This window comes from Oryctolagus cuniculus, chromosome 15 (assembly GCF_964237555.1).
Source record: "Oryctolagus cuniculus chromosome 15, mOryCun1.1, whole genome shotgun sequence".
In the NCBI taxonomy this organism is placed as follows: domain Eukaryota; kingdom Metazoa; phylum Chordata; class Mammalia; order Lagomorpha; family Leporidae; genus Oryctolagus; species Oryctolagus cuniculus.
Window position 1 is genome coordinate 354,263 of NC_091446.1, and position 14,522 is coordinate 368,784.

Sequence of the window (14,522 nt, forward strand, 5' to 3'; positions counted from 1 at the left end):
ACGGGCCCTGCCCCACAGGGACACCAAAGCCACAGTAGCCACTCAGGGCCGAGCATGCTGTTGCTCTAGGCCACGGAACTTGGCTCAGACCAGGAGCAATCAGGCCAGTGGCACAGAGTGGGACTCAGCTCCCCAGCCCAGGCCAGGAGCCCCTCCCCTCCCACGGCCGAGACCAGCGAGGGTCTGGGCTGCACATGCGTGGACCAAGGACACTCCCCATGGCGAGTGTGCGCCCATCCTACCACAGGACTCACCTGGAAACGCCACAGCCCTGGGGGCGGGGGCAGGGGTGAGCCTGGGGTGGCCCCCGCTAGGGGTGCACTGCCCTTGGGCTGTGGGCAGTCTGTGTCCTCTGACCCTCTCACAGGCTGCCCAGCTCTTCCGTCCTGTCCCCTGGGGACACCTGCCAGCAGCAGAGAGGCCAGGCAGAGTGGGTGCCTCATGTTCCTCTGATGAGTGCACACGCACACACATGCACACACACGCACTGGCACAGGTGCACCCACAGCTCCCACAAATGCCACAGAGGCACACCCATCCTCACACACATGCATGCACTCACACACGCACATGTGCACTCACGGAAGGAAGAGACAGATGCTGGCCTGCAGGCCACAGGCTTGGGTCAGCTCCCCTGCCTTCTGCCTGTGGGTGTGGGCTCTGTGCTGGGGCCTTGGGGCGACCATGGTGTGGCGTGCAAACGGGCCACACCATGACATGGTGCTGGTGGCCCACGAGGCGACGGCACATGCAGCCGTGGGCTGGCCAGGCAGTGTTGACCACGTGGGTTGTATGACGAGGTGCTTGTCTGTTCTGAAAGGCGTGGGCAGTCTGGAAGGGGCGGCGTGATGGGGCTCCCGGTCCTGCCCCAGGCCCAGGGCAGAGACCCAGGGCTGGGAAGCCCCTCGGTCAAGGTGAGAAACAGGCGTGTGTGGGATGCTACTGACCAGTGGCACGCGGGCAAACAGTGCAAAATCCTGTATTTTCACTGGGAGGGCTCTGTGTCTACAGTGTGGGCTCAGCGTGGCTCAGGGCCTGGTCTGTGCAGCCACAGAAGCTGCAGGGCGGGGAGGCAGGGGCCGAGGCCTGGCCGACTATCAGGAGGACACGAGGAGCTCACGGCGGGCGGAAGGAGGTGAGTTACCAGGTCACTGGCGGAAGCAGGGCTGCTTGTCCTGACGCTGGGCCTGGCCCGGGCAACTCTGCCCTTGCAGCCAGGGGGAGCCCCACGGCCCTCCCGGTGGGCAGAGCACACGGGGAGACCCCGGCCGACGGGGACACAGACATGGGCATGGACAGGGCTCTGCAGAGTACGACCTGGAGCTCGGGGTGCTGTGTGTACGAGGCACGTGTGTTGTGCACATGTACCTGTGAGCAGGTGGCAGACTGAGCATGTGGAGGAGGGGCTGTGCCAGTCTGACCCCAGGCCTCGGCTGTCGCAGGAGGCTCCTGGGCTTCCCGCAGCGCACAGAGGGGCACAGGTCAGGCCCCATCCAGGGAACGTCTCTGTCCAGCTGCCCACGGCCCAGCGGCCCCTGCCCTGGAGGTCCTTCCAGATCGCTGCCTGGCCCCACAGCATCCCCGTGGTCTCAGGGCCACATGGCCGGGGCTGTGCCTGGGACAGCGCTGACAGTGGGCCCGGGGCGCTGTGGGTGCACCTAGCTGCAGCGAGGGAGGCGGCTGTGGCCTCCGGACCGCTGCGCCGCCCCTGGAGCAGAACAGGACACACACACACACACAACATGAGGAGAGGGCAGAGCTGGGCCCTACGGGGGCCCCGCGGCCTTGGCCACGCTGGGGTCCTAGGGTGGCTTCCTCACTGCCGTCACTGGCTCTGGGCTGCCCTGCACCGCGGCCTTGGCGGCTGCCCACGCAAACACCTCTGGGCACCCTGCGGGCGGATGCAGTGGGACTGGCGGGGCTTGGAGCCCACTCACCGGGGTCTCTCTGGAAGGGGGTGGCGTGGACAGCTTCTGAGAAGCTCAGCGACCCCACGGGCCCCGCCGCCCCCGCCCCTACACGGTGGTCTCGTTCCTCCAGGGCCCTGTCCGGATGTTGCCAGTACCGTCGGTGCCAAACGGCAGCGCCGCGCAAGCGTCGCCCTGGAGCGGCCCGTTCTGGCCGGGGCCGCCGAAGGGCAGGGACTGCGTCCTGCGCAGCAGCTCGAGCTGGGCGGGGCCGAGGGCCGCCTCCCGGCCAGGCCGCAGAGCGCAGCCATAGAGCCCGGGGCTGGTCTCGCCGCCGGCCGGCTCGCCGACGCTGGCGAAGGGGTCGCTCTGGTCGCAGCAGGCCAGCGCGTGCGCCCCCACGGGGCCGTCCAGCGAGCTGGGGGCGCTGTCTGTGCGGGAGCTGCGGGGGCTGCCGTCCAGGCTGGATGGGAGGTGGTAGGCGTACTCGCGCCCGCCGAAGTAGAGAGGTTCGGCGCTGGCCGGCAGGCACCGGTGCAGGTGCGGGCCGTGCGCACAGGCGGCGTCCTCGCACAACCCCGGCTCCTCCTCCGCCGGCGCGCAGTGCGTCTTGGCGCAGCAGGGGGTGGCGGGCGACAGGCAGCGGGCGTGGGCCTGGGCGGTCTGCAGGTTGGTCATCTTGCAGTGGCCGAAGGCCCGGGGCTGGCCGGGGTGCGGCGAGTCCTGCAGGCAGGCGGCGGGCCCGAGCGCGTCCCCGTTGGCGTCGAGCGCAGGGCCCTTGCGGAGCGCGCCGCGCGCGGGGCGGCACGACCACCAGCAGCGCCACACGTCCTCGCGCTTGGCGCAGTGGTGGATGAGCACGAAGAGCCCCAGCGTCACGCAGCAGGCGCCGTACAGGCAGCTGAAGACCATGTCCAGGAAAGGGCCCTGGGACACGGCCAGCGCCCCGAAGGCCCACGTGGCATCGAACAGGAGCAGCGTGAAGGCGGCGGCCCGCAGCTGGGCCCGGAACGAGTGCTCATTCTGCAGCTGCGAGGGCGCGGGGGCCTCGCAGGCGGGCGGCGTCGTGGGTGCCCCGTGGCCCAGGCCGCACTCGGGCGCCGCCAGGCGCTGCCGTTCCTCCGTGCGCTCGCGGAGCTCGTACCTGCGCTCCGGGTGGCGCCGCAGCTGCACGTAGGTGCCCAGGAAGTACACGCAGGTGAGCAGCGTGATGCAGGCGGCCGGCCCGTAGAACGCGCCCAGGCTGGGTGTCCAGGCCATCCAGCAGCTGCGGGGAGAAACGGTCACCAGTCAGCGGGGCCACACCGAGGGGCCGCCGCCCCCGCGCCCCCGCGCGTCTGCACTGGGCGCCGGGTCTGCGCTGAGCTCAGGGAATGCCCAACAGGGCCAGAGGACAGAAGCCGCAGGAAGGGGCCCGGCCTGCGCGCTCATCTGGGAGGGAGGCCCCTCTGAGGACCTGCCGGGGCTGGGGCGGGCGGGGGTAGGGTCGGTGGTCTTGCAGCCCTTCCCTGTGCAAAGAATCCCAGGCTTGGGGGCGGGGCCCTGCACGCCCAGGGTGGGGACTCCTGTGCAGACCGGCTTGAGCCCAGCGTCCTGCCTGGCTGAGGGCAGAGGATTCCAGCCGGGCCCAGCAGCTGGGGGGGGTCTGGGCACAGCGGGGGAGGAGCCTGTGCGGGGCCGCCCTCCCCACCACCCTCGCTGTTGCCCTCGTTACTCACTAGGCTGCGTCCCCGTCCTCCGTCCCGTAGTTCCCAATGTTGGTGGCGGCTGTGACCCCGCAGATGATGAAAGGGACCCCCCCACTGAGGAGGTAGAACCTGTCAGGGAGCAAAAGACGCTCACTGCCTGGGGCGCGCGGGAGCTGCTTCCCGCCTCCCTCTGGGCTCCAGGCCCACGGCCCACGGCACAGAGCCAACCCCACAACAGAAACCCGTGGGGACCCTGTGGGCGGGGCGCTTGAGCCCTGGGCACTGACACTCCCAGCAGGGTCACCGCCAGGACGCCCCTCCCCTGGCAGCTGGTGGCCGAGCCGGAGGGTGGCTGCCTGGAGGCCTCTGCTGTTCCGGTCCATCAGCCCCAGTGACCGGAGTGTCCACGCTGGGAACCGGCTGGCGCTGGCTTCTGCAGGGCCTCAAGTGTCCATCCCGCGGAGTTGGTGTCTGCGGTATCCGAGGGCCGGGTGCAGTGCCTGTCCCTGGGCATGGGGGCCCTCATGCGCCACCACCTGGGCTGCCTGCTGATGGGGCCACCGAGGGGCCAGTTTCAGATGGGCAGCGCGGGGCACCCCCTTGGGCCGTGAGGCCCATGACCAGCCCTGGGGGAAAAGGAGCTGCTCTCTAGGATTGGGGCGATGTGGAGGCCATGTGATCAGAAAGGGGCGGAGCTTCAGGAACGCTGCCTTCCCCGCGGGGGGGGTGTCCGTGAGGAGGAGGGAATGGCTGCTTCCTCATGTGGCGGTGAGCACAGGACTGCCACGCCCGGCGCAGTGGTGCGGCCACAAAGACGCCACCTGCAGTGCCGGCATCCCACAGCCAAGCCCCAGTTCCAGTCCCGGCTGCTGATGGCCTGGGAAGGCAGTGGAAGACAGCCCAGGTGTTGGGCCCCTGCACCCGCGTGGGAGACCTGGAGGCAGCTCCTGACTCAGCCCCGACTGTCACAGCCACTTGGGGAGTGAGCCAGCAGGTGTAAGACTCTCTCTCTTCCTCTCCCTCTGCACCCGCTTTGTTGTTCTTTCAAATAAATAAAAAATAAATAATTTTTAAAGAATCTTCACATTTCCTGAGGAGTCTCAGTGCACGTGAGGGTGACAGAGGGGGCGCTTCAGAAAGTTCAGGGAAAATGGAATTAAAGGGTCAATTTACTTTGGTGCAGAAATGTACTGAAATCCACATTTTTTCATCATATGCATTTTCCATCAACTTTCTGAAGATTTCTATGTGCATGGATTTCAGAATTTTTTGCACCTAAGTAGACATATTTTAAGTCCATTTTTCATTAATTGAAAAAAATTTATTTGAAAGGCAGAGCATAAGAGAAGGACACACACACACACACACACACACACACAGAGTCTTCCGTCCACTGGTTTACTCCCCAAATGCCCACGACAGCCGGGACTCAAGCCGCCCTGGGTGCGATACCTGCGACGCTGGCGGCAGCTTCGCCGCTGTGCCCGGCCCAGCCCCTCACTCTTGGCCTCGGCCCCCACTAGCAGGCCACCCCCGAGCTGGAGTGAGGAGGCCGTGGGTGTGGTCCCAAAGCAACCACAAGAAATTAGTTATAAATTAAAATGAATTTTTAATGCATATGAAAGTAATTCAATGGCCGGCGCCATGGCTCACTAGGCTAATCCTCCGCCTTGCGGTGCCGGCACCCCAGGTTCTAGTCCCGGTCGGGGCGCCGGATTCTGTCCCAGTTGCCCCTCTTCCAGGCCAGCTCTCTGCTGTGGCCCGGGAGTGCAGTGGAGGATGGCCCAAGTACTTGGGCCCTGCACCCCATGGGAGACCAGGAGAGGCACCTGGCTCCTGCCATCGGATCAGCGCGCCGGCCATTGGAGGGTGAACCAATGGCAAAAGGAAGACCTTTCTCTCTCTCTCTCTCTCTCTCTCTCACTGTCCACTCTGCCTGTCAAAAAAAAAAAAAAAAAAAAAAAAAAAGTAATTCAAAATGAAGAGGCAGAGGAAGAATGGAAGAATGGAAGAATAAAAACAGAGGAAAAAGCCTGAAACAGATGGCTGCAGGGCCACCGGTCTACTCCATGGCACAGTGCGCGTCTCCTGTCCGTCCTTACAAAGCCCCCGTCTGTTTTCCGGCTCAGCTTTTTATTTGATGAACTCTCAATTTAGTGGAGCGCCAAGCCTCTGGCTATAATGTGAGTTAAAAATATGTTAACCCAAAATAAATAAAACATTGTTGGGCAAGAAAAAAAAATCCCAAAACTCTGATTAAATTGTGACGGAGCTGCCGTTCCCACGCCATGGCCGAGGCTCTCAGGGCCACCCCAGGCCTCTCCACCAGGAGGCGACGTCAGATCCGGAGCCGGGGAGCCGGGGAGCCGGGGCGTCACCTGCTGTGGGGTGCACGCAGCAAATGTGTGTGCTTAGGAAAGGGTTCAACATACGGGACACAGAGTGAGAAAACCAAAGGAGAAACAGCGCCAAAGCCACAGCTGGTCTCCCAGCAAAACTGAGGGACAACGGCACAAAAAGTAGGCCACCAAGCAGAGGACACGAATGCCGACGCCAGCCACGGGGGCCATGTCCTCTGCCACATCCACGACCACGGGGTCTGCGTCCTCCTGTGTGGCCCTTGCCCCCCGGGACAGCCACTCCTCTGCTCCAGCAGCGTCTGCACGCGGGAGGCCCCGGACCACACAGGGTGCACTCGCTGACCACAGAGAAGCCAATGAGAAAATGGCTTCCAGGAAAACCACAAACTGTTCTCAGTTTAATAAATCCTTGTAAATACTTCAGGGAATTCAGGAAACCTTTTGAACCGGACGGATGAGAACGTGGACGTGAGAGCACTGTGGGCTGCAGCTGAGCCAGGCCCGGCGAGATCGGCCTCGGGCTCTCACCGCGAGGCAGCGAGACCTGCGTCCACCACCGCAGAAGAACCAAAGCCTGCACAAGGCCAGGGTCCAAGACGCCGGGAGCAAATACGGGAAACCCCACCCACCGAAATCACCAAAACCCAAAGCCGATTCCTGAAAAAATCAACACAACTACCGCGTCCTGTCCAGACGGCGGGGACCCAGGCAGACGCCGAGTCGCCACGCCCGGGAGCAGCTGCCACTGCCGCCCGGCAGGCGCGTTCCACAGGCAGGTGACATGTGCGTGACAGCACGGGGTCGACAGATTCAGAAACCACGCGGACTGGCTCAGCTCCTCGAAAACACACAAGTCACCACCACCGAAGCCCGAGTTCAGCTGCTAAAAATACGGAGCTGGCAGGTGCGCTGAGAGGCTGGCGCGGCTCCGGGGGGCGGACCTGCCGCTCCCGCGACCAAGGCTGCCGCCCACACGGCAGCGCGTGAAACCTGGAGTCGGCCGGGGAGCAGGGAGCGGCGCACTCAGGCCGGACTCTTCCAGAACACGAAGCTGCTTGGTGTTCACAGAAGACACCAGCGGCACTGAACATGGAGACACGCGTGGGAGCATCCGGCAAAATCCACCACACACTCGTCACACAAATCCCAGCAGACGGGGATGGCGCCGACTCCCTCAGCATGCACTGGGCGCAGGTGGACAGCCCACTGGGCAAAGGCCAGGGTCAGCTGCCCCACGGGCGGGCAAAGGCCACGGTCAGCTGTCCCATGGGCGGGCAAAGGCCAGGGTCAGTGTGTCCCACGGGCGGGCAAAGGCCAGGGTCAGCTGTCCCACGGGCGGGCAAAGGCCACGGTCAGCTGTCCCACGGGCGGGCAAAGGCCAGGGTCAGTGTGTCCCACGGGCAGGCAAAGGCCAGGGTCAGCTGCCCCACGGGCGGGCAAAGGCCAGGGTCAGTGTGTCCCATGGGTGGGCAAAGGCCAGGGTCAGTGTGTCCCATGGGCGGGCAAAGACCAGGGTCAGTGTGTCCCACGGGCAGGCAAAGGCCAGGGTCAGTGTGTCCCACGGGTGGGCAAAGGCCAGGGTCAGCTGTCCCACGGGCGGGCAAAGGCCAGGGTCAGCTGTCCCATGGGTGGGCAAAGGCCAGGGTCAGCTGTCCCACGGGCGGGCAAAGGCCAGGGTCAGCTGTCGCAGCCAGCAGATGAAGTCAGCATGCTCCTGGCAGTGCTGGTGCCCTGGAAGTGTGGGATCTGAGAAGCAGTGACAGGCCAGGAAGTGAGTGTAGGGAGACAGCAAGGCTGCTACACACATGTGCACGGCACACGCGACACGCATGAGCAGGCGTCCCCGGGACAGAAGATGTCAGCGCTGTGGATGAGGCTCATGGCGTCGGTCACAGCAGGTACCTGGTGTGTGCGCTGGGAGTGAGAACACAGGGCTGTTCACTCCGCTCGAACACTGCACTGTCTAAAGACGGAGGGAAAAGCCGACGTGGTGCTGACAACCACAGCCTCCCAGGGGAGTGCAGGCTAGCCCACAGCCTCCCAGGGGAGTGCAGGCTAGCCCACAGCCATGCACTGCTCCCCGTGCACACGGCCCCACTGCCCCCCGTGCACACAGTTCCACTGCTCCCCGTCCACACGCACCCGCATGGCCCAGCTGCTCTGCGTGAACACGCAGGGAGGAATTCAGCTGTGGCGGGCTGAGCCGGGTCTGTGTGTTGCTTCTTGGGGACTGGAGCCGCCCAGGGCCGGGAGGCTCATGAACTGCTCCACTCAGAGTGGTGGGGCCAGCGGGACCCCGCACAGAGCCCTGCGTGCTCTGCAGGTAGAGAGGAACGAGCCCCCTGTGACCCCAGCCCAGCATGCAGGACACATGACTCCGGGAAAACCCAGGTGTGCACTTAGGGACCAGGATCCCGACTGTGCTGCCCAGGCCAGAGCTTGCTCCAGCTACAAGGCCAAGAGAGCCGGCCTGACCGGGAACATCGCACGTGGGCCCTGCTCTGGTGGCACAGAAAGCTCTGGGGTCTGCGGTGCCCCTGCTCCAGGCCCTCGATCACCTGTGGACCCCGTGTGCTCATTCCAATGCCAGGCACCCTTCCTCCGCTGGGCTCTGCCCCCAGGCAGCCTGGAAGGAAGACCCCAGGGTGGGTCTCACTCAGGATCCGTGTATTTCCACGGTTGCTGAGTCAGCCAGGAAGGGGGTGCAGCAGCCACGGCCAGGCCGACGGCCCCCTCCTCAGCACAGCTCCAGCCCCAAGCCCACACTGGGACTTCTGTGACTACAGGGACAGGGACAGGGACAGGGACACAGCCACTGGGCCGCTCCTCCTGTCACGCAGGGCCCGGCTCCGCCACAAGAGGGCGCTGGGAGCCGGTGCAGGCGCCTTCTGGCCCAGCCTGGCCGTGCTGTTCTGGCCGCTGCTGCTGGAGGCCACCTGTGCACGTCGATGTCTGTGCGCCCCTGTCCGGCCCAGTGGCCGTGTCCTGAGTGGACCTCCGTCCATCCTCAGCAGGGTGTCCGCTTGATTCCAGTCAGGGGAGGGGTCTTCTGTGTCAGCCCCGCCCCATCCACGCCCACATCAGGATGCGGGAGGCCAAGTGGCTTCCAGTGAGCCCTGCCGCTTCCTCCAGGTCGGGGTTGACCGGATCCCAAGGCATGCAGGAGGAGGTTTGCGTGTCGTGAGACACGCGTGGTCTCTGTGGTCCCGGGGACCAGGGCGGCGTGCGGGGGCTCCTGGTGCTGGCCCTGAGGCCCCTGGACAGTCTCCCTCCGTCCACTGCGCCCTCCAGCACGAGGCTCCGACTGTGGGCCTTTCCTGATCTCAGCTGGGACCAGCAGCCCCAACGGCCTCGCCCCTCACCCCCATGTCTGCCTCTGCCTGCCCACTGCCCGGCTGTGGAAACACCAGGGGTGGCAGGTGGAGGCCAGGGCCAGGCTGAGCCCTGGGGACTGCATGGAGGCGGCCTTTCGTGGGAGGCGGGAGTGGCCCCCTTGGAGCTGCCCTGGGGGGCTGCGTCCCCTCGGTGACGCGGTGGGTTCAGCCCGGGGCCAGGCGATGGTCTTGCCGTGTATCCCCCACCCTGGCTCTTCCACGGCCTGTGCTCCCCATGGACCCAGGAGGAAGCAGAAGCGAGGCCCGGAGCTCAGCCACCTCCCAGTGCTGTCCGAGGCCTGAGGGTCCCCAGCCCTGTGTTCCCCTGGGACAACGTCCTGCTTGGGCTCTGAGGGTGACGGTGGGCAGAGGGCTGGGGTTGGTGTCCAGGGAGGTGTGGGGAGGCTCCCACACTTGGATGGAGGGAGGCCAGTGAGGGGACAGAGGAGGCCAGGCCAGGGGGCCCTGTGGGGTCTAGGAGGTGCGGGGGCTGGGGCCAGGGGGCTTTGGGGTCCTGTCAGCCAGGCCCCACCAGTATGGGGGGGCTGTGAAGCGTAACCTTTGACCTGGAAGCCTTATTCAGCCTGGAGCCTTTGGTCTGGGTGGCAGCCTGGGCTCTAGGGAAAAGGGGTCAGCCCCCCGAGAGTGACCCACAGTGTTAGGGCCCCCGAGGTCTCTGGAGGGCAGAGGGACGGGAGGGTGGAGGGGGCAAGGCCACTCCCTTCCTGACGTGGCCCAGGAGCTGGGCGCCCTCAAACGCTGCCTCACATGTGCTGAGTGCCCACTGCGGCCACCGAGTGTGGCCTCCAGCCGTGGACTCTGGCCAGGCTGTGGGCTCCAGCTGTGACCCGTCCCCTGGCACGCATGTCTGCTCTGGGGACGTCCGGGCCCCGCCCTCCCCGGTTCCCGCTGATCCTCGTCGCGTTTCCTCCCGGGCTGCACACTGCTTCCTGCGGGGCCACCGCAGCTGCACTCGGGACGTCCCCAGCTAGTGGCCCTCAGGCCAGGTGTCCAGGCTGGACGACTGTTCCCTGACCAGATCCAGGGCCCAGCTCCTGACTCAGCACCCTTGGCCATTTCCCTTAACACGGAGCCCCCAGGACTGGGTGCCCGCCTGGGCCACTGCCGGGGGTGGACTTGGGGCAGAAAGGCTCAATAGAGGAGGCGGCAGACGAGGTCAGCGACTCGGAGTGCCTGGCCTCTTTGGGACCCCCAGACCAAGCCGCCCTGGTGTCGAGCACACCCCTAGTGCCCAGGGGAGTCCTGGTGTGGACCTGAGGCCGGCCCGGGGGTCGCAGAGCACTGATGCGATCAGGCGCGGTGGGGCCCGTGGAGCTGCCCAAGGACAGGAAGGGGCAGCGCCGCGCAGGACCCGCCCTCACTCCTGTGCGCCTTGACCTGTGGGCGGAGAACCAGCTCTTTCCCCTGTGCCTGGGGTGACCTCCGAGCCTGGACAGAGAGGTCAGGTGCAGGACAGCACCCATCTCCAGCCATGCCCATGACACACAAATGCACCTGGACGGCTGACCAATGGCACACAGCGACGTCACCGCGGAACGTCACGGTTCACTGGTGGCACCGACGTCTGAGTTCACGGCTGGGCAGGCTCCAGAACCCTCGGGCGCTGGGGACGTGTGGGGCTCCTCCTCCCAGTCAGCCCGTGCTGACCGGCTGCCACCATGGCCCTTCCACTCTGGGCAAGAGGAGACAGCTGCTCCTGACGACTCCACACCAGCTCTGGGACCTTGCTGCTCCCCCCACCGGGTGTGGGGGCCCCAGGCCTGGGGCTGTCTCAGGGCTCCCCAGGGCCTGGTCTCCCGGCTCCGCTCGGCACCTGCCTCTGCTGCATGGCCCCAGCCCTCTGTGCAGCAGCTCACCCAGCGCTGACCCGGAGATGTGACTTCCACACAGGACAGGGCTGGGCTTGCCCAGGGCCGCCGGAGGGGGATTGACTCCTCAGGCTCATGGGGGTCTTGGGACTCTGCCCATGACCCAAGATGGGCTCCCAGCTGAGGGAGCCAGGGGACCACTGACCCAGGCAGGGCCTGGCCTGTGCCCAGCGTCCACACTGAGCAGGCCCCTGCCTGCCAGATGAGTGGAGGAACAGACTCCCTGGGCCGTGCCACCTCCTGGTGTTGGGGAAGCCAGTTTCTGGCGTGTTCTCTGTGTTCCTGACTGTGAAACACTGAGCCCAGGATCCCCGAGCAAGGCATCAGTGGGCTATGAGATTGCCAAGTCCCAGGGTCAGGACACAGAGACTGCTCTGAGTCCCAGGGCCGGGATGTGGAGACTGATCCTGAGTCCTAGGGTCAGGACATGGAGACTGATCCCAAGTCCCAGGGTCAGTATGTGGATACTAATCCCAAGTCCCAGGGTTGGGACGAGGAGACTGATCCCGAGTCCCAGGGTCAGGACGTGGATACTGATCCTGAGTCCCAGGGCCAGGATGTGGAGACTGATCCCGAATCCCAGGGCCAGGACGTGGATACTGAAAGCAGCTTGCAGACACCAAGGCAGGAGCACAGAGCATCAGCAGAGGTCACCGTGGGTCCAAGGTGGGGTGTCTGCAGCAGGCAGGCCCTGTGGTGTGGCCGTCAGGGTTTGGGGCAGTGCTGGGTCTGCTGCTGCCTATCCCCTCTGGGACCGCCTCTGGCTGATCTCGAGTTTCTCTCACCCTCGGTTCCCAGTGTGCCTTGCTTGCCTGAGTCCCACCCTGCTCCCTGACAGAGCCAGACCGTCCAGGCTGAGACTCATGGCCTGGACTGAGGCTCTGAGATGGCCTTCCAGTGGCCAGGGCTCACAGGTCAGGTGGGGACTTGTGAGTAGGAGGCCTGAGTCACAGCAATGCCATTGGCAGGTACAGCAGTGCCAGAGGCACCAGCCAGGCTGTGGTGCTGCCCGGTGAGGTCCAGGCACTCCCAGGAGGTCGCGGCCCTCAGGACACAGGGCCCCATGCCATACACCCCACTTAACTCCTGACACACAGGGAAAGCTGGGGTCGAGCAGTCTGACCAGGGCCAATGCAAGGCAGGGCCCCCACCCGACTCCCGTCCCCTACCAGCCCCAGAGCTGCAGGCAGACACAGTTTTCCAAGCGCGGGGCAGGAAGGAAAAGATGTTCTCATCCTTGGAAAGACGATCTCTCCACAGAGACGACGCGTGGCCTCCCCTCCCCGACCACCAGGTCTCCCCTGCCCCCACCCGGTCTCAGCGCGATTCCAGGGAGGGCACCCCCTCAGCCCCCAGCCCCGTTCCCAATGACTGAAGAGTAAGAAGCCATTCTCAACAATCAAGGGCAAGCAGGGAGTCTCAGGGAACACGAGGCGGTGGTGGGAGATGAACGAAAAACTGCAGTGGAGTTGGGTGCAGCCAAAGCAGAGCTCAGAGGAGGACGCGCAGCTGCGAACTGGACATTAAGGAAGGGAACTGCAACTGCAGAGCGAGCAGCTTGTCTCTTGCTGAAGGGACCACAGAGAGGAGAAGTAGCCCTGCATCCTGCAGAGGAGAGGCCACGGGGGCCACGGGGGCAGGGGGGCCTGGAGCTGCTGAGACCCCACGCTGGGTGCTGCAGCCACGAGGGTCAGAAAGTGCAAAAGTTCAGGCTGAAACACAGGAAGCAGAAGTGGCAGAAAATTTTGGAAAACCAACAGAAAGAGATCAGATCTGAATCTTGTGAGGAAATCAGCAGCATTGCCGGACATGAGACCGACACACAGAACACGAGGCCAACACACACAGGACACAAGGCCAACACACACAGGACACGAGGCCAACACACACAGGACACGAGACACACACAGGACACAAGGCCAACACACACAGGACATGAGACCAACACACACAGAACATGAGGCCAACACACACAGGACACGAGACACACACAGGACATGAAACCAACACACACAAGACACAAGGCCAACACACACAGAACACGAGGCCAACACACACAGGACACGAGGCCAACACACACAGGACACGAGGCCAACACACACAGGACATGAGGCCAACACACACAGGACACGAGACCAACACACAGGACACGCGGCCAACACATACAGGACATGAGACCAACACATACAGGACATGAGGCCAACACACACAAGACATGAGACCAACACACACAGAACACGAGACCAACACACACAGGACACGAGACCGACACACGCAGAACAAGAGACCAACACACACAGGACACGAGGCCAACACACACAGGACACGAGGCCAACACACACAGGACACGAGGCCAACACACACAGGACACGAGACCAACACACAGGACACGCGGCCAACACATACAGGACATGAGACCAACACATACAGGACATGAGGCCAACACACACAAGACATGAGACCAACACACACAGAACACGAGACCAACACACACAGGACACGAGACCGACACACGCAGAACAAGAGACCGACACACGCAGGACATGAGGCCAACACACACAGGACACGAAGGCAACACACACAGGACACGAGACCAACACACACAGGACATGAGGCCAACACACACAGGACACAAGACCAACACACACAGGACACGAGACCAACACACACAGGACACGAGGCCAACATACACAGGACACAAGACCAACACACACAGAACACAAGGCCAACACACACAGGGCATGAGGCCAACACACACAGGACACGTGGCCAACACATACAGGACATGAGACCAACACATACAGGACATGAGGCCAACACACACAGGACATGAGACCAACACACACAGGACACGAGACCAACACACACAGGACACGAGGCCAACACACACAGGACACAAGACCAACACACACAGGACACGTGGCCAACACATACAGGACATGAGGCCAACACACACAAGATATGAGCCCAACACACAGAGGACATGAGACTGACACACAGAGGACATGAGACCAACACACAGAACATGAGAATAATACACACAGAACACGAGACAAACACACACAGAACATGAGACCAATGCACACAGGAGACCAAACACATACAGGACATGAGACCAACACACAGGACAGGAGACCAACACACACAGTACAGAAGATTAACATACAGAGGACATGAGACCAACACACACAGGACATGAGACCAACACACACAGGACAGGAGACCGACACACAGGACATGAGATTAATGCACAGGACATGAGATTAACACACACACTGGACACGAGATTAACACACAGAGAGAA

The 14,522-nt window shown here is 63.6% G+C and overlaps 1 protein-coding gene across 3 annotated transcripts in view; it reads right to left on the reverse strand.

The window, feature by feature from the left end:
- Window positions 1-963: 963 nt before the first annotated feature.
- Window positions 964-14,522, reverse strand: part of ADGRA1 (adhesion G protein-coupled receptor A1) — a 31,465-nt gene continuing 17,906 nt past the window's right edge. For all 3 annotated transcript variants that reach the window (XM_051839418.2, XM_051839419.2, XM_051839420.2), the window contains 2 exons: window positions 3,626-3,724; window positions 964-3,174 (listed from right to left, as the gene is read on the reverse strand). In XM_051839418.2, coding sequence (XP_051695378.1) covers window positions 2,016-3,174; window positions 3,626-3,724 — 1,258 coding nt within the window. In that variant the 3' untranslated portion in view covers window positions 964-2,015. The remainder of the gene's footprint in view (window positions 3,175-3,625; window positions 3,725-14,522) is intronic.